General features: G+C 45.5%; 1 protein-coding gene across 8 annotated transcripts in view; it reads right to left on the bottom strand.

Moving 5' to 3' along the window:
* The window catches only part of Ubr4 (ubiquitin protein ligase E3 component n-recognin 4), a 116419-nt gene extending 99257 nt beyond the window's left edge, over positions 1 to 17162 (bottom strand). For 6 of the 8 annotated variants that reach the window (XM_028875261.2, XM_028875264.2, XM_028875262.2 and 3 more), the window contains exons 1-9: positions 16939 to 17162; positions 8702 to 8799; positions 5883 to 5986; positions 4945 to 5074; positions 4700 to 4839; positions 3770 to 3872; positions 3491 to 3632; positions 3240 to 3364; positions 176 to 300 (exon numbers count right to left, since the gene is read on the bottom strand). In XM_028875261.2, coding sequence (XP_028731094.1) covers positions 176 to 300; positions 3240 to 3364; positions 3491 to 3632; positions 3770 to 3872; positions 4700 to 4839; positions 4945 to 5074; positions 5883 to 5986; positions 8702 to 8799; positions 16939 to 17114 — 1143 coding nt within the window. In that variant the 5' untranslated portion in view covers positions 17115 to 17162. The remainder of the gene's footprint in view (positions 1 to 175; positions 301 to 3239; positions 3365 to 3490; positions 3633 to 3769; positions 3873 to 4699; positions 4840 to 4944; positions 5075 to 5882; positions 5987 to 8701; positions 8800 to 16938) is intronic. The other 2 variants (XM_028875268.1, XM_028875267.1) reach the window with 2 other exon arrangements.
* Between the last annotated feature and the right edge of the window lie 1021 nt (positions 17163 to 18183).

Below are 18183 nucleotides of genomic sequence, written 5' to 3'. Positions count from 1 at the left end.
AGCAACTGTGCAGAATACCTTAGCTGAATCCCTCCTAGAGTCACTGTCCAGGGAAGGGGTGTGGAGACTGTAGATGCCTCAAGCCTTTTCTCCATCAAAAAAAAAAATGTAGAACTAGCCACATGCCCACATTTTTACCAGTCAAGGCTTCCATGTCACCAGACACTTGACTTACACATTTCTGAACAATAGTGGCTGCATCACTTTCATAGTCATCTTCTTTGGAGCTTGTGGACCCTGTCCGCACTTGCTGGGCATTACCCACATGAAGAATGGCCATGCAGGTGGCTACACTCACACCTGAAAAAGAACAGGCACAGATTCCAGTCTTGGGGACCTGCCTCAAATCCAAGATACAAAGATAGAACACCCTAGCTGCAAACAATTCCATAATTGGATTTCTCAAAGAACTCCAAAGGGTAAGTGTAAATGCAGTCCTGCCACATGACCTAGCAGCCACACTCCGAGCTACTCACCCAAATGAGAAAAAACTCACATCCACAAGAACCTGCAGATGAACATTTAATGAAGTTCTATTTGTGACTGCCAACAAGTGGAAGCAAGCAAGACGTCCTTCAAGACAAAGCCAGGCATGGCAATACACACTTATAAACACAACATTCAGGAGTCTAAGGCAGAAAGACCACAAGCTCAAGTCATGTCTAGGCTACAGACTGAGATCAAGGTCAGCATGGGCAACTTGGCTACCATGTCTCAAAATAAAAATTAAAGAGTCTATATATAAACTCAGAAGAATAACAATTAGGCCTAGCATGAGTAAGGCCACTGGCTTAATCCCCAAAATCTATCTACCTCTATCTCTATATATCTCCACTGAATTAGCTACAAAGACAGAAAGGCCATGAGGAACTTTAATGGCCACTGTTAAGTCAGAGAAGCCAATGTGAAAAGGGCACATCCTATATAATACTGATGACACAACGTTCTGAAAAGCTAACACTAGGGACAGAAGTCCAATGGTTAATGAAGGGTGGAGAGGAGTTCAAGATAAAAGGAGCAGCAGAGGTGATGGGACGGTCTCTGGGACAGTGACTATCTGTTTGCTATGATAACAGTAAAATATGATGTTATACATTTGTGAGAACCCAGAGCCACACCTACAGAGTGGGAGATAGCGCAGTAGGGAAAACACTGGCCATGCAAGCATAAGGACTTGAATAAAGATCCCAATACCCACGGAAAGCCTGGCACAGCAGTACATGTCCGTAACCCCCGAGCTAGGGAGAATGGAGACAGGAAGACCCTGGGAGCTCACTGGCCAGCTAGTTTATGAAAAAAAGGAGTTCTGGGTTTACTGGGAGATGCTGTCTCAAAAACTATACAAGTAGACAGAGGAAGACACAACTTGATTACAATAACCTCAAATCCCTACAGACACAAGCTCAGATAAGCACACCCATGTGCACACACAAGGACATACACACACACAATCCCAACACACACACACACACACACACACACACACACACACACACACAGGACTATGGACTAGTTCATATGTGTCAATAGTGATTCATTAGTGACAACAAATGGATCAAATATCAGTAGGGAACCATGAAGGGCATAGGAAGCATGTGGAAACCATGTAGGACCTGCTTATTTCAAACTCCTTCAAAAGAAAATCTAAGGCCAAGTGTGGCAGTACACACCATTATTTCCAACACTTGGGAGACATACATACACACACAGAATAAATGAATACATCAAAGATGGGGGGCTGAAGAAATGGTTTAGTGGTTAAAAATCATTGGCTGCTCCTCCAGAGAACCTAGGTTCAATACCCAGCAACCGTATGTTGCTCATATTCGCCTATAACTCCAGTTCTAGGAGATCCATGGCATCAGACATGCACATGGTGCACAAATATATATACTTGTAGGGATAATACTCATATACACAAAATAAAATAGTCTTTTCTTTTAATGGTAGATAGCAAATGGGCAGTGGTGGCGCATGCTTTTAATCCCAACACTTGGAAGGCAGAAGCAGGTGGATCTCTATGAACTTGAGGCCAACCTGGTCTACAAACAGAGCTCCAAGCCAGGCGGTGGTGGCACACGCCTTTAATCCCAGCACTCAGGGAGGCAGAGACAGGCGGATCTCTGTGAGTTTGAGGCCAGCCTGGGCTACCAAGTGAGTTCCAGGAAAGGCGCAAAGCTACACAGAGAAACCCTGTCTCGAAAAACCAAAAAAAAAAAAAAAAAAAAAAAAAAAAAATGGAGCTCCAAGACACATAGGTCTGTTACACAGGGAAATCTTGCGTGGGAAAACCAATAAATAAATAAATAGGTAGATAGCAATAAAGGAATATATCCGACACTGATTGGCCTCTACATGTGCTCACAACAGCAAGTACACAGGAACATGGGTGTATGTGAGCACCAGGAACAGGAACACGAACACACACACACACACACACACACACACACACACTCTCTCTCTCTCTCTCTCTCTCTCTCTCTCTCACCAGTTATCAGGTCCCACTTCTGAGGCAGCCTGACTAACAGTAGGAAAGAGGCTGTATGGAAACATGAATAACATTCTTCATCTCCACAGACGCCACCTGACCCATGAAGCCACCCTCAAATCCAATCTCACAGCAAGACTCAATCAACCTCTCCTGACCTGTGTCCAAATAGTGTCCACATCTTAGCGCCCTTGCATTCTGCTTTATGTCATTCTCCTCGCCCTCTGTTCTCCACGGTTCTTCATGAGAACTGTTCCAGCCCTTGAACCCATTTTAAAACGCCAGGCCTAAGTGGGCTATGCTTGTAATGTCAGAACTGAGGAGGTCAACAGGTGGGTCCCTGGGGCTTGCTGGCCTATCTGGTGAGCTCCTAGGCATTAAGAGACCCTATCTCAAAAAAGAAGGAAGGTGAACATCTCCTGAAGAACAACACTCAAAGTTGACCTCTGGTCTCCACATGCACCCACACATATGTGCACACATCTGTACATACACACGCACCCATGCAAACTCATGTACACACGTACACGTATACACACACACACACACACACACACAAATCGAGGCCAGCAGTTAAACAGCAGGATCACTTTGATGCCTGTAACGATTTCCCTTGGCCACAATGTGATATTAGATAGTTTCAGGGGTAAGGGCACCAAGGAAGGGGAATGGAGTTCTCAGGGTTCTCATGACTTCCTCGAATCAAATCCATGTTTGACTGAAGAAAAGGAAAACAGACATAACTTCTCACCTGCATATAGACAGCTGAGGCTAAGGACTGTCACGTCTTGCAGACGAGAAGGATTGAGGGGTTCCAACACAGGTAGAGAAAGAGTATCCAAGGCCATGGTTACATCAATCACCAGTGAGTGAAAACTGGAACATAACATAGGAGATTAGCAAGGTCCCTAGAACCACTGGCTTCTACAGTCTGATGGATAAAGACTAGCCAGTTACATCCCTTTTGACTAGAATGTAGTACAAGGTCAAGAAACACCTTACCCATTGCGAACAGCAGTGGCATCAGCTACTGTTGCAGGCATGATGAAGAAGGAATTGGCTACCACTGCATCCTGGAACCGATTGATGTAGCGCAGGAAATAAGGCAGGTTCAGGCACACTCGGAGCAGCTTCTCGGAGCCACCTGGATTAACAAAAAGGCACACTGTCCAACAGGCCACTGTCTGGAGCCTGGTTCTCCTCCACTCGGAAGAAGCACAGCTAAGATGTTTTGGTAAACATCTGTACAGACCAGCTTTCTAACAGTAGACAGACTCCTACCAAGCTCTTGAAGGCTAGCCACATTCTGAGCTATGAACACGTTCTTGGTCTTGACAGCAGAGGCCTGATCCGTGGATGGCTGCTCATCATTTTCTCCTTCCACCTGAAGAGAAATACAGGCCCTGTCACAACCACTTGCCGGCTGCCAGGCCCCTTGCTGGGTACAAGCCAGGTTCCTGGACATGCTGTGACATTCAGCTACACATGGGAAACTACTGACCCAGGAGAAACTACAAAAGAAGTACAGAAACAAACAGCTCATAAACTGTCTATTTTACATCGAGCATAGAGGGAAGCCTCGTGAGGAAAACTGCACGTGTCTGTGGCATCCCACTGAGAAAAGTACAAGAGAATAACCTGCAAGTGGAACAAACCACACAAAGGAAGATGGGAGGCAGATTTGCTTCATTTTGTATGACTTGTTTGGTATATTTTTCCACCAAAGCCATGTCACTTAACAGTGGAAATATAATCTAAGAAATGCCTCACTGAATGATTCTATCATTGGACAAGTATCTGAGTAATCTTACACGAACCAAGATGTCTACAAGGTCTCTAGACAATAAAGTTTTATCCTCATGTATACTTGCTCTGTTCCTGACCAAAATGGTATATTTCATCTTTCTTTTCTTTTTTCTTTTCTTTTCTTTTTTTTTGGTTTTTCGAAACAGGGTTTCTCTGTGTAGCCCTGGCTATCCTGGATCTCACTCTGTTGACCAGGCTGATCTTGAACTTACAGAGATCCCACCTGGCTCTGTCTTCCGAGTGCTGGGGGTTAAAGGTATGTGCCACCACTGCCCAACTTTTTTTTTTTTTTTTTTTTTTTTTTTGGCTGTATCTTTCAAGTAAAACATAAAATACAATCTTTTCTCAGTTCTATCATCTTAACACATTCCATGAAAACGAGGATATTTGAGCAAAAGAACTAACCAGAGCCTGTGGACTAATGGGAGGAGATGGTACGGTTCTAGGGTTAAAAACTGAGGTCAGCTGGTTCAAGAAGTTCATCTGCACCTCCTTCTGCCTTAACTCGGGGCTTACTGGCGAGGCCAGCTCCTTCTGGTCTTCCACTATAAAATTGAGAAACAAAAAGGGGGGCAGAATGAGGAGAGTGCCAACAGAAGGCAATAATGGCCACGGAGGTGGTCATGTAACCAGGTGTGTCGGGCACACACCATCTGAAAGCGTCTTCACTGTCTGTGGAAGCTTGGCAGATTTCATCATTGCTGTAAAGGTGATAATTTCCGTTCTGTCTAGTCGGCTACAGCCAGTGCACAGGCCTTTGATCAGCAGAATCAAGTGTTTCTGAAAACAAAACATATCCACATATGTCTTTTAGAAGATTCTATACTTTGGGAGTCTAGCTAGTATGGGGTCAGATTTAGGTTCATACAAGTAACTGCCATGTGAAGGACTGGGAATGTAGTACAGTGCTGGAGCACCAGGCCCAGGGTTCATCCCTGAAGCCTCCAGAAGGGGGAGGAGAAAAAAAAATATAACTTCAGTGAAAAATACCCAAGCAGAGATCTCAAACTAATGGTAATCAATAGCTAACTAGTTTTCAAGTCTGTCTTATTCTCACAGAGTGTATAACTGTTTTCTGTTTTCAATTTATGGCTGTGGTTAACTTTTATAAAAACAGAAGGCCTTCAGACAAACTCAGATTCCTTATGAGTCTCAATTATCCACAACACAGTAGCTTGACGCCTCCATCCTGCATGGCAACCATGAGCCATAGTCAGAGTTTGGTAAGTCTGGTCCCTTTTCTTTCAAGTCTGCCAACTTGTCCATCAGGACACCCTTCTCACTGCTACCTGCTTACACATACAGAAACTTGCCATCCTGGGAAGACTCTAGCCTGTCTACAGCCTGGCAAACTATAGCCACTTCTGAAGTTCAATGGGCTGTAGCTCTTCATATTCATTTCTGCTCCTGTGTCTGCAGCATAAAGACTGTGCTGGCAGGCTGCAACAGACATAGTATGGTCCACAAATAATGATCTGGCCAACCTTAAGAAAGGTTTATCTACCTTGCCTGATACCATCCACCCATCAGTTCCCATACTTACAGCTCGTTTGAAAATAAAGATCAGAAACGGACACTCTGTTCTCACCTGGGACACGGCACAGGCCTCGTCTGGGTTCTCCAGACGAAGGAGAGAAAACTCAATGAGGACTTTACAGGCCGCTGCCACTGACTGAAGCTGGTTCCGGGGAACTGGGAAAGCAAAAAGATTCACTTAATTGCCAACAGCTCAGCCTCCCACTCAACACAGCAGCAGAACAAGCACTGAGCTAGCTCATAGGTTATTCACTCAGCAGCAATCTCCCTGGATGACAAAAGCCAACTACCCATACATCAGTTTATCTAGTGTTTACTAGATATTAGAATACCTTTAGCCGGGCGGTGGTGGCTCACGCTCGGGAGGCAGAGGCAGGCGGATCTCTATGAGTTCGAGACCAGCCTGGGCTACAGAGTGAGTTCCAGGAAAGGCACAAAGCTACACAGAGAAACCCTGACTCGGAAAACCAAAAAAAAAAAAAAAAGAATATCTTTAACAGGAAACACACTGCACTTCCTGCACTTCCAATGCATCAGCTCATCTAATCCGTAGGCCACTTTGTAAGGGAAATAGTATCATCCCTCCCACCATATTTTTAGGCTTATTTATTTTGTTTTTGAGTGTTTCGCCTGTACATATGTATGTGCACCACATGCATGCCTAGTGCCCATGGAGGTCAGAAGAGGGTGTCAAACCCCCTGGAACTGAAGTTAGATATGATTGTGAGCCACCACATGGATGCTGGGAACCAAACCTGGATCCTTGGCAAGAGCGGCGATTGCTTTTAACTACTAGGCCGTCTCTCTTGCCCCTCTCCTTTTGTTTTTGAAACAGTCTCAATACATCATTCAGACTGGCCTCAAACTCACTATGTAGCCCAGACTGATTCTGAACTTCTGGTACACCGGCCTTGCGTTCCCAAATGGTGGGAACGCAGAACACACCAGCACACCCTTCTTCCCTTTCACCTCTGGAACAGATGGGCAAACTGAAGCATACACAGGTTAAATGACTTGCCTAGAGTTACACAACTATAATCAAGTCCAGGAGGGTTGCCTCACAAGTTCATGCTGTTGGTCACTAGAGAACGACCTCTCCTTGTCATAGGCACTAAGTGATGTTATGCAAAGGTTGCAGTTGCTTCCAGAAGCTGGCCAGAGCTTGTAATAAACAACACTGGACTGGAAGAGTTGTTCAGAAGCAAGTCTACAGGCTCCTTTCAGTTTACTTGCTGAGCAAATTATTCAAGTAAACAATTACAATTCATCAGAACTAAAAAAATGTAGAAATTCTGAAGTAATGTAAAATAGAACTTGGTCACTTTGAAGGTGGAAAAATTCAGCAAACAAGGAATAAAGATCAAATCTCTTCACATACCAAAGAACATAAGAGACTCAAGTTCGCACCAAAACCAGGAAGCAGAAACCTCCTTAGAAGGTGCTAACACAGTCATGACCTACCAGCATCACCCTCAATAAATCAATCTGCCAGCAGGTACATGTATATGCAAGTTCAACAAAATTCTTTGACACCAGGCCAAGTTCAAGGCCAGCTTGGGCCATAAATCTCAATGAATAAAAAAATGAATGGAGGAGAGGGCTCACAAGGCCCCAGTCACAGCTGAAGAATCATTGATAATTGATGAGGGAGAGCTGTTTTTCTTTGGGTGTGGGGCCTCTGGCAGGTTGTCCATGCTCCACTGAATGGACCCACACCTGCGTGCATCCAGGTAGCACTGACAATTAAAAGAGAACATGAAGGGAGGGGTGTGTGTGTGTTGGGGATCCAGGCAGGGACAGGTGGTTGAAGGGGGGAGCAGAAGACAGATATAAATAAAACAATGTGTGTGTGAGTGTGTGTATGTGTGTAAGGGTTTCAAAGAAATATTAAAAAATATAGCCGGGCGGTGGCGGCGGCGGCGGCGGCGGTGCAGGCCTTTAATCCCAGCACTCGGGAGGCAGAGACAGGCGGATCTCTGTGAGTTCAAGGCCAGCCTGGGCTACCAAGTGAGTTCCAGGAAAGGCGCAAAGCTACACAGAGAAACCCTGTCTCGAAAAACCAAAAAAACAAAACAAAACAAAAAAAAATGGAAATGGGCTAGAGAGATGGGTCAGAGGTTAAGAGCACTGGCTGTTCTACCAGATGTCCTGAGTTCAATTCCTAGCAACTACATGATGGCTCATAACCATCTCTAGTGAGATCAGGTGCCCTCTTCTGGTGTGCAGGCGTACAAGCAGATAGAGCACTCATATACATAAAATAAATAAATAAATCTAAAAAAAAAAAAAAAAAGAGGCTGGAAAGACAGCTTAGCATTGAAGTGTGTGCTACTCTTGCAGAAGTTCCAAGTTTAGTTCCCAGCACTTGGAACAAGCAGCTCACAACCACCTGTAACTCCAGCTTCAGAGGCTCCCACGCCTTCTTCTGATCTTCAAGAACACCTGCACTCATGTGCACATACCCAGACAGACAGTTATACACATAATTAAAAATGAAAATAAACCTAAAGAAAACAAACAAAAAGAGCAAGCAAGCATAGAATCACATAAATTAAAATGGAAACGGCAAGAAAATATATAAAAATAAAATAAAATGCTCTTGATTAAGAAGAAAAATAGGGCTGGCTTCACGGCTCGGAGGCAGGTGTAAAGCCAGCAGCTTTTCAAGCTCCTGTGGCTGACCCAGGCAAGGAGGTCTCTGTACTCCTTCCTGGGGTAGGGAAGGGGGGGGATCAACAGCTGCTCCCACTCACAGCTGGACAGCCTGGGAGTTGCTGAAACAAAACTCCATTAACAAACTATTCAAGGAGAGAATAACACCCTCCCCGCCCATCACAAGCCCTCACCAGGTAACAGGGTAGGTGTACTCACTGAGGCTGCAGACCGTGGTGATGTAATGTGTGGACAGTGCGACAAAGGATGAGTAGAATGGCTCATACTGCTTCTCGTGGTGCAGGATTTCCGACTCGCTGCAAGGAAGACAATGTCACCAACTGTCATGTGCCTCGCATCCCTCTATGAAATCACCTTATTCCACCCTTTTGGCAACCTACTTGGTAGGAAGTAAAGGAAATTGCGTTCCTTTCCTATATTCCTATATTCAACACGGGGCCTGGGGATGGTGCTGGGACACAGGGCCACAAACAAGGCCCTGGGTTCAACCCCGGCACCACAAAAACAAACAAAAAGCTCAGAGACTAAAATTTAATTATCCTGTTTAAGAAATCTGAAGCAAAGGCTAGTGAAGAGAAAACATTTTTTTTTTCTTGAAACAGGGTTTCTCTGTATATCGCTGGCTGCCCTGGAACTCTCTGTAAACTAGGCTGGCCTCACAGAGATCCACCAGCCTCTGTCTCCCAAGTGCTGGGATTAAAGGCATGAGCCACCACCACCTGCTAAGAAACCATTTTCTTTCTTTCTTTCTTTTTTTTTTTTAAGATTTATTTATTTATTATGTATACAGAAGAGGGCGCCAGATCTCACTATAGATGGTTGTGAGCCACCGTGTGGTTGCTGGGAATTGAACTCAGGACCTCTGGAAGAGCAGTCAGTGCTCTTAACCTCTGAGCCATCTCTCCAGCCCCCGAGAAACCATTTTCAAACTCAGAAGTTGTTAAAAGGGGGTTGGAGCTGGCACAATATCACCCATCTTTAATCCCAGTATCAGGAAACAGAGGCAAGCAGATCTCTGTGAGCTTGAGGCCAGCCTGGTCTACATATAGCAAGTTCTAGACCACTCAGGTCTACACAGTGAAACCCTATCTCAGAAATAAAGTTAAAAGGGAGCTGGAGATATGGCTCCGTAGAAGAATGTGTGGGGTCTTGCATTCCATCCCCAACACTCCCCACAAACACAAACACAAGAGAAGTAAGGAAACACAAGTACAAATAGAACAAAGCTGAGGCTATGGCTCAGTAGCAGAACCCTTACCCCTAGCATTAGAACACATACACACATAGCCCAAAATACATTTCCAATTTGTTCTATTACTGATTAGAAAGCACCTTAATTGTTGATAACCAAAAGTGGACAGACTAGGGCACTCACAATACCTACTGGTAGCAGAAGCAAATGAAATTCTGAAGACCAACTACAACACAGAGCACAGGGACTTGGGGAAAAAAAAAATCAACAGCTCACAGTAAGAAGTCCCCTAATGCCAACAGCCACTGCAACAGCCTCCTCCAAGTCCAGGCCCTTGGTGGAGGCCAACACTAGATGGCAACAGACTATCTAGTCCCGTTTCAAACCTCATCCCTGTCTTTAGCTGAGAATTGTCCTTTTCTGCAAAAATCTTGAGCCCAACTCACTCTAAAGACTGGATACATTTAAGTCACTTTATCAAATAAGAAGCTAAAGCACCAACCATGAACTAATATAAGCAAAGAAAAGAACAAAATGTATCTTATTAGATGCAAAGAGCAGAGAGATGGTTAAATAGTTTCCTCAGTGAATTAATCCCTAGCAAGAAGTATCCACCCAGCAAGAGAAATGTAAACAGAGTTGATCCATTCACCAGCAGGCTTATCTTCTTGCCAAATAAATACAAGAGCCAAAATGCCATGTCTGTGTTTGGAAAGTGCCAATGTAAGTGATGAATCACTTCAAACCACACTCAGGAGTCTGGCACTGCAAGTGCTTTGCTGTCTGAGGATTAAATGAGTGTGTATCAAAAATCAGACCCTTATCAGAAAAGGAGTCCTGGAGCACCTGCCCATCAGGTTGCACCCCTCTACTCGTCATGATAGGTAAAGGCAAAGGAAAAGAAATCTAGCTCCATGCTCTACCTAGTGACCCGAGTCTAAGGCTCCCGACTACACCTTTCCATTCACCAACACACCTGAGTTCCCTTGTCTATCTTGCTTGAGTGTTTTCCTTCTCCTCAATTCCATGTAGTCTGCTGAGTCACTGCCCTTCGCTGCTGTATTTCTAAAGTTCAGTTCTGCTTACCTCCACTCTTTTCAGCCCACAAGTTTACCAAGTCTTAGAGAAAAACTACTCACCCAAAGGATGAACTTATTCTGCACATTCATTCCCATTCTGGTAACAACATAAAGTTACTAACAAATAAACACACATGCACACACACAGGAATAAGTCAATTTATCTAGTTGCCTGGCTCAGTTAGAGGTGTGATGTGAGAGTTGGTGGGTTGCCGTTTCTCCCACCCCCTATTTGGTGTTGTTTTGAGACAGAATCTAGTGCGTGGTTCTCAACCTCCCTAATGTTGTGACCCTTTGATACAGTTCCTCATGCTGTGGTGACCCCCCCAACCATAAAACTGTTTTCATTGTTACCTCGTTACTGTAATTCTGCTACTGTTATGAATTGTAATATAAATATCTATGTCTTCTGATGGTCTTAGGTGACCCCTATGAAAGTGTCCTTTGAAAACCCAAAGGGGTCACAACTTACAGGTTGAGAACCACTGGTCCAATATACCTCAGGCTGGCATGGAACTCTATATATGGCTGAGTGAATGACTTGAGTGTGTGATCCTTCTGCCTCCACCTCTCAGGTGCTGGAATTACAGGAATGTGCCAAGTATATCCTGCCAGAGCTACATTCCCTGCTCCCGTGCTTGTGCTCTCCCTCTTTCTCTTTCTCCCCCAGCACCACCACCCCACCCCACCCGAGCGCGAGGGCGCGCGCGCGCGCGCGTGTGTGTGTGTGTGTGTGTGTGTGTGTGTGTGTGTGTGTGTGTCTTACCCCAGGACCTCATAGATCCCACGATGACATATTAGAAATGCAACCACCCTCCCTTGCAAATATACAGCAACCTTACTCCAATAAGGTAACAAGAATGGACCTTGCAGGGAAGATAGGTATTGGTAAAGGAAAAATGGTACTATATTCAGCTCCACTTATAATTTGTTTATGGTGGGCTAGCAAGACAGCTCAATGGTTAAGGGTACTTGCTACAAAAAGCCTGGCAACTTTAATTTGATGCCAGGAATCCACATAAAGGTTATACTCTGACTTCCACATGTGTGCCAGAGCACAAGTGCCCCCCCACACACACAAATTTTTTAAATAAAAATAAAATAATATGCTTTGGGTAACTAGGGAGGTCAGGAATAAGAGCTTTTAAAAGGCTAGAAAGAAGAATAGACATGATTCTCTTATCTCTTGCTTTTGGAGAAATGTCACCAAATAACAATTTGTTGTCACCCATTCCCCCAGGAAACCTATAAACACAAACATCCCAGCGATGCTAATACCAGAGAAGAGGAACAAAGGGCAGAAGGGTCAGTAGAAGGGAGAACGAAGAAACTGAACATAGATACACAAGAAAAATGAGATTTGAAAGCATGTCAGCCACTTTCTTGAAACACCATTACAATGTCCCCACAGCACCTAAAACTGTTAGACAAAGACCATGAGAGGCGGGGCGATAGTGTCGAAAACTTTAATCCCAGCACTCGGGAGGCAGAGCCAGGCGGATCTCTGTGAGTTCGAGGTCAGCCTGGTCTACAGAGTGAGATCCAGGACAGGCACCAAAACTACATGGAGAAATCCTGTCTCAAAAAAAAAAAACAAAAAATAAATAAATAAATAAATAAAAATAAAATAAGACCATGAGAGTTTTCTATCCTAGTCAGTGGAAAGAGAAGAACAGAAGGCAGCCAAGTCAGAGAATCTAATGTGGGGTTTAAGTTAAAGAGGAGCAAAGGGAGGAGGAGGAGGAGGAGAGAAGGGGGGAAGGAAGGAAGGAAAGAAGGAAGCAAGAGAACAAACAGATGGACTAGCTAGCATCTGGAAATATCTAGCTCATTTTAGAAAGAATGGGGGATCTGCAGCCGGGCGGTGGTGGCGCACGCCTTTAATCCCAGCACTCGGGAGGCAGAGGCAGGTGGATCTCTGTGAGTTTGAGGCCAGCCTGGGCTACCAAGTGAGTTCCAGGAAAGGCGCAAAGCTACACAGAGAAACCCTGTCTCGAAAAACCAAAAAAAAAAAGAAAGAATGGGGGATCTGAGGAGGGAAGCATTATAAAAGATATGGGTTCATCTCACTTTTTCCCTTAGATTTCATAGACCGTGGAAGCCCAACAACTCCCTACCCCTTTATCAACTTCAACTCCTAAATACAAAATCCATCATGTTATTTCCTTCACATTACTTCGAGACACACACACATACACACACACACACACACACACACACACACACACACACACAGGCAGCTATATATACACCTATTCATTTAATCCAAGAACTGTGAGTTTTCTGTCCAATGTTTCTCCCATGCTCTTGACTGACCAGTGGTGACTGTGACACTAAGACACCAGGACTGACCTCCAAGCACACTCTATCTTTTGGTAATGGGTTCCCTGCTGTGGCCCAGCTGTCAACTATGTCACTCTAAAGTGAGTAAAATCAAAAGACAACAGTCAGTGCAGCACTGTCTTCCTTCGAGACTTCTAGGAAGGACCTGCATTACTTGGCAGAGTATTCTAACAGCCTCCCTGTTCCAGACAGTAGCTCTGCCCTAAATTCCAAAAAATACCTGGGAGACAGAATTTTTTCAAAAATGCTTATCATAAAAGAAGCCAGAGACAGGAGGGGGGCGGGGATGGTTTTTTAAAATCTATGAAGACTCAGGGTCAGCTATGCTCCCAACCATGTCTGGTAGAGCTCTGAAAGGAATTCTTTTGGCCATGTAACACAGAGGGCTGCACTCAACACTTAAAAGGTGTTCAGTATGTACTAAAAGACCTGTGGGCTATGGACAATAGAAGCCACCTGAACTCAATTAAATAAACTCAGACATCATTTTCTTTCAAAAGTGTCAAATGACACTTTTGAGGGTACACATTACAGTTCATCTATGCTAATCTACTGCCCTTTGTTTCTCAACGTGGTCTTAGCATCAAGCAATCTTTTTTTTCTTTTTTCTTTTTTTTTTTTTTTTTTTTTTTTGGTTTTTCGAGACAGGGTTTCTCTGTGTAGCTTTGCGCCTTTTCCTGGAACTCACTCTTTAGAACAGGCTGGCCTCGAACTCACAGAGATCCGCCTGTCTCTGCCTCCCGAGTGCTGGGATTAAAGGCGTGCGCCACCACCGCCCGGCTTAGCATCAAGCAATCTTATCACACAGTTAAGATCAGATCCTAAGAGTTCTCAATGGAGTCTGTCCTCAAAAGGTCAATTACAAAGCTTGACTTGAGACAAGGGGTAAAATGGAGAAATGAGAAGAATCTCTTAGGGCCAGGGTCAGACCTAGCAGCTCCACGAGAGACATTCAAAGAGGGAGTGACTGCCAGACAGACAAGGACTAAGGACTGCAGTGAAAAAGGACGCAGAGGACAGCACACTGCCACAGAAAAACAGGGGTCCCTGGAGGTGAAGGGAAAAGGAGGGCAGCTGTAACCATGAAGGAAACAAGGGAGTGCAAAAGAGGAGGACCGCTCCCACGAGCACCGCAGCAGCACAGTGGCAGCCTGGGCCCCTGAACTTCACAGCAGCTAGAAACAATGCCCACCCCAGCGGAAACCCTGGGCTAAGTCTGACACTAACGCCCTAGGCAACAAATGTTTCCACGTTTCTGGGTCCCCTACTACATTTTTCTGGAAAGAAAACATTTGGGAAACTGGTAACAGAGTATAATTAGTGTGCTCTAAGGCAGGCGTCAGCAAACTCGGCCCCATAGTCTAAACCCAGATAGTTGCCTATGTGCGAGGGGATTTATTATCTTTCAATGGCTGAATCTTCTGCAATGCATATTCAAAGCCTGTAAGAAGTTAAACACACCATGTGTGGTCAAAATTGGATAATATCACACATGGCTGCCTTGGTCTAAGATGGCAGAAGTGAGCTGCCCACACAGTCCACAGACCTACAGTTACTACCTGACCCTTTAGAGAAAGGCCCTACACTCAACACTGTGTTACAATGTAAGGAACTTATGAACCAGAGGTTTACTCTTTTTGTGTGATCAAATTTTTCCCAAGAAGACAGAACAGGATTTCAAACTTCACTAAGCTATAAAAACCAGAACATGGAGTTCTAAACTCCTGACTTCCAATAAAACACAGTATTACTAAATACACATGACATTTCCTCAAACTCTAAAGAGATCTTCTCATGTCTACAAACACAGACGGTTCCCCTGGTTCTCTCAGGTAATGAAAATTGTGGAGGGGTGACTAGTGCTTAGCAAAATTCAAATCTAGTTCCATGTTTGGGTTTAACAGGTTGAGGGGCGGGGGGAGGTTGCTCTAAATTTAAAAAGAAAAAAAAATAGGATGTACGAGAATAGGATATACACGAGTGTCAACAAATGACATTATAACCTCAGTTCACATCCATAAATACAAAAGAAAATGTTCTAAAAGGAAGTGAACATTGTTGGTTATAAGCAGTAAGTGTGATTCAGCCGGGCGGTGGTGGCACACGCCTTTAATCCCAGCACTCGGGAGGCAGAGCCAGGCGGATCTCTGTGAGTTCGAGGCCAGCCTGGGCTACCAAGTGAGTTCCAGGAAAGGCGCAAAGCTACACAGAGAAACCCTGTCTCAAAAAACCAAAAAAAGTAGTGTGATTCAGGAAAAATATCAGTAATTTAAACATTTAAGACAGTAAAATAGGAGCATGCATGGTTGGGAGAGTGTCCAGCATCCAAATCTGAAAACTTGAGTTCAATCCCTGGAAACCAAGACGGAAGGAGAGAATCGAGTCCTAAAACTTGTCTTCCAAACTGCAGTAGAACACACTCTCACACTCACATCTCACACACACACACACACACACACACACACACACACACACACACTGATTAAAATAATTAGATTCATTAACAAACAGCAGAGAGATGGCCCAGTAGTTAAGAACCCTTCCTGCTCTTCCAGAACACAAGTTCAGATCCCAGCACCGGTGTCAGGTGGCTCAGAACTGCCCATAACTCCATCTCCAGGGGATCTGAAGCCCTCTTCTTGCCTCCACACGCATTCACATATACATGATACACACATACACATAAACTTAAAAAAGAAAAAGAAAAGATTAAAATAAAAAGAGGCTACATAATATGAGTGTAATACTTGTTGGTACTTGTTTACAATTTCAGAACATTATTGAACATGATTAAGCAGGAAAATCTACCTGTTAAATCTTACATTATCAGACCTAATCACTGTTTTATTATAAATTGTTAAAGATCCTTCATTCAAAACATCACAGTTAGTGACAATTACTGTGATAAATAATGTGTCAAACCATGAGCCTCCCTTGAGTAACACACAGCGATTTCTAACTTTCCAAATAACATTTTGATATGCTCTGTTGACCAACAAGCTAAAATGACCCGCTTAGCAATTTCAGGGAGTTACTAAGCAAGGTGTGGTTAGGAAAACGAAAGTGAGAAAACAGACTTTAAAAGCCTGAGTCTACTATTAAACTCATCAAAGACTACTGAGCACAGTAGTAAGGAAAAGGTAGACACTAAGATCGCCACCTTCCTATGAAGAAATACGACTCCTGCAATCTGACAATCGGTACAAAAAGGTATGAGCACATAACAGCAAGCCAACGAACAGTCCCATAAGTAAGAGGCTGAAAGTATTTTATTGAGAAAGAGAAGGACTCGGCTCTCGGACACACGCAGTTAAAGTGCAAAGTACGAGAGATGCAAAGTAAAACTGAAGTGGTAACTAGTGGCTTCAGTCACAGAAACAGCACGTGCCCCCAGTGATCACAACACCAAAGAAAGACCGTTATTAAACTATGTGGTAGATGTCCAAAGTAAATCTCGGGCTCCGCTGGCAGGGAGAAATGCAAACTCATCCACACCCTGACCTTAACACAGAGGGGCAGCCCGGGAGACACTGGCCAAGGAGCACCTTGCATCTCAAAATCCAGTTCTCAAATGCTGGAGGCCACGCCCTCCAGCAAGGGCAGCCATAAAAGTTTTGCTCTGGAGGGGAAATCGAGTCAGGGATGGTTTACGCCAGCCAGGGGAGGAAACCTGGGAGCTCCAGTCCCCAGCGCCCGGGAGCCCCGAAACCGTGCGTGGGGCGGATTCCCCGCGGGAGGCTGCAGGGCAGCGGAGACTCACGACCCCGCAGGTCCTCCCCTCCCCCCAACCAGCGCCGCCCGGCGGCACAGCCGCCCGGTACCTCTCGATGACTGAGGCCACCAGCTGCGGCAACTCCTTCATCTCAAAGGCGGAGTAGGACGCGGACAGTAGGGGCCGCACCGCCACCTCCCAGCCCGGAGTCGTGTCCTGCCCGGTCGCCGGGGCTCCGGGCGCTGGAGCCGCTGCCGCCGACTCGTCGCCGCCGCTCGTCGCCATCTTCCGTCGTACTACTGCGGCTCCCTCCGGGGGCTTGCCACCGGCCCAGCGCCGCCTCCCGGGAGGGGGCGGAAGTGACGCAATCGTGCGCGTCAGACAGCGCGCCACGGGTCGCTCAACAAAAACGCAAGGCGCTGTGCCGCCTCTGACTTCTCGGGGCGGAACCCGAGGCAGTGCGCCTGCGCAGCATTGAGCGCTTCGGGGGAGGAGAGCCTGGAGCGATGTCCTCTGCGCGTGCGCCAGAGGTGCGCGCGCCACTGCGCATGCTCGCAGGGAGCACTAACTACTGCGCGTGCGCGGGGCCAGCACTAAGCGGAAATACGGTTTCCATCCTGAGGAAAATGTGTTTTGTGACTCGGGTTCGGAAGAGGTGTGCAAGGCAACGAAATGGTGCCATCCTGGGACAGTTAGGGACGAGAAGAGGAGGCCAAAGTCTGCTCAGTGCTAGCCGCTTCCTCTGCCCCGTGTACCACACGAGCAGACATTCTAGCGCTTCCCAGTTCACAAAGCTTTCTCCGCACACCACCTCACAGCAATGATTTTCTTCACGAGTTCATAGTTTTGCTGTCACTTCTTCGAATGTTTGGGACCCTTCAGTAATAATCGTGAGAGAAGGTTGTTAGGTTTTTGACATGTGCTCTCAGCCTTCCCCCCTCAGGCTCCAGAGTGCTGGCTTGTCACAGTCAGGAGCCGTCGCGACGCTCTTTCAGGGGCCTCGGACTTGGGCAAGCCTATCTCTGCTGCGGTGGAATTACAGGTGTGGGTCTCCACATCGGTTTAGAACTCCGAGGGTGAGGGGTTATTTTGTTCCGCTGTAGCCCAGGCTGGCCAGGAACACTATGCAATCCTCCTGTTTCAGCCTCCCAAATGCTGAGAGATTATAGGTGTGCACACCACATCCGGCCACCGGCAGTAGTAGCAAATCAAGTACATTTCCGTAGTGGAGGTTTGTTCTTGTATTGTCTCAAAGACTTAGGATAACGTTTACATTCTAAATCTAGATTGAGGGGCTGGAGACATGGTTTAGCAGAGTTCCATTCTCAGCTGCTCACTAAGGCCTGTAATTCCA

This window comes from Peromyscus leucopus, chromosome 2, assembly GCF_004664715.2.
Source record: "Peromyscus leucopus breed LL Stock chromosome 2, UCI_PerLeu_2.1, whole genome shotgun sequence".
NCBI classification, from domain to species: Eukaryota; Metazoa; Chordata; class Mammalia; order Rodentia; family Cricetidae; genus Peromyscus; species Peromyscus leucopus.
This window is presented reverse-complemented; position numbering and strand designations above follow the sequence as displayed.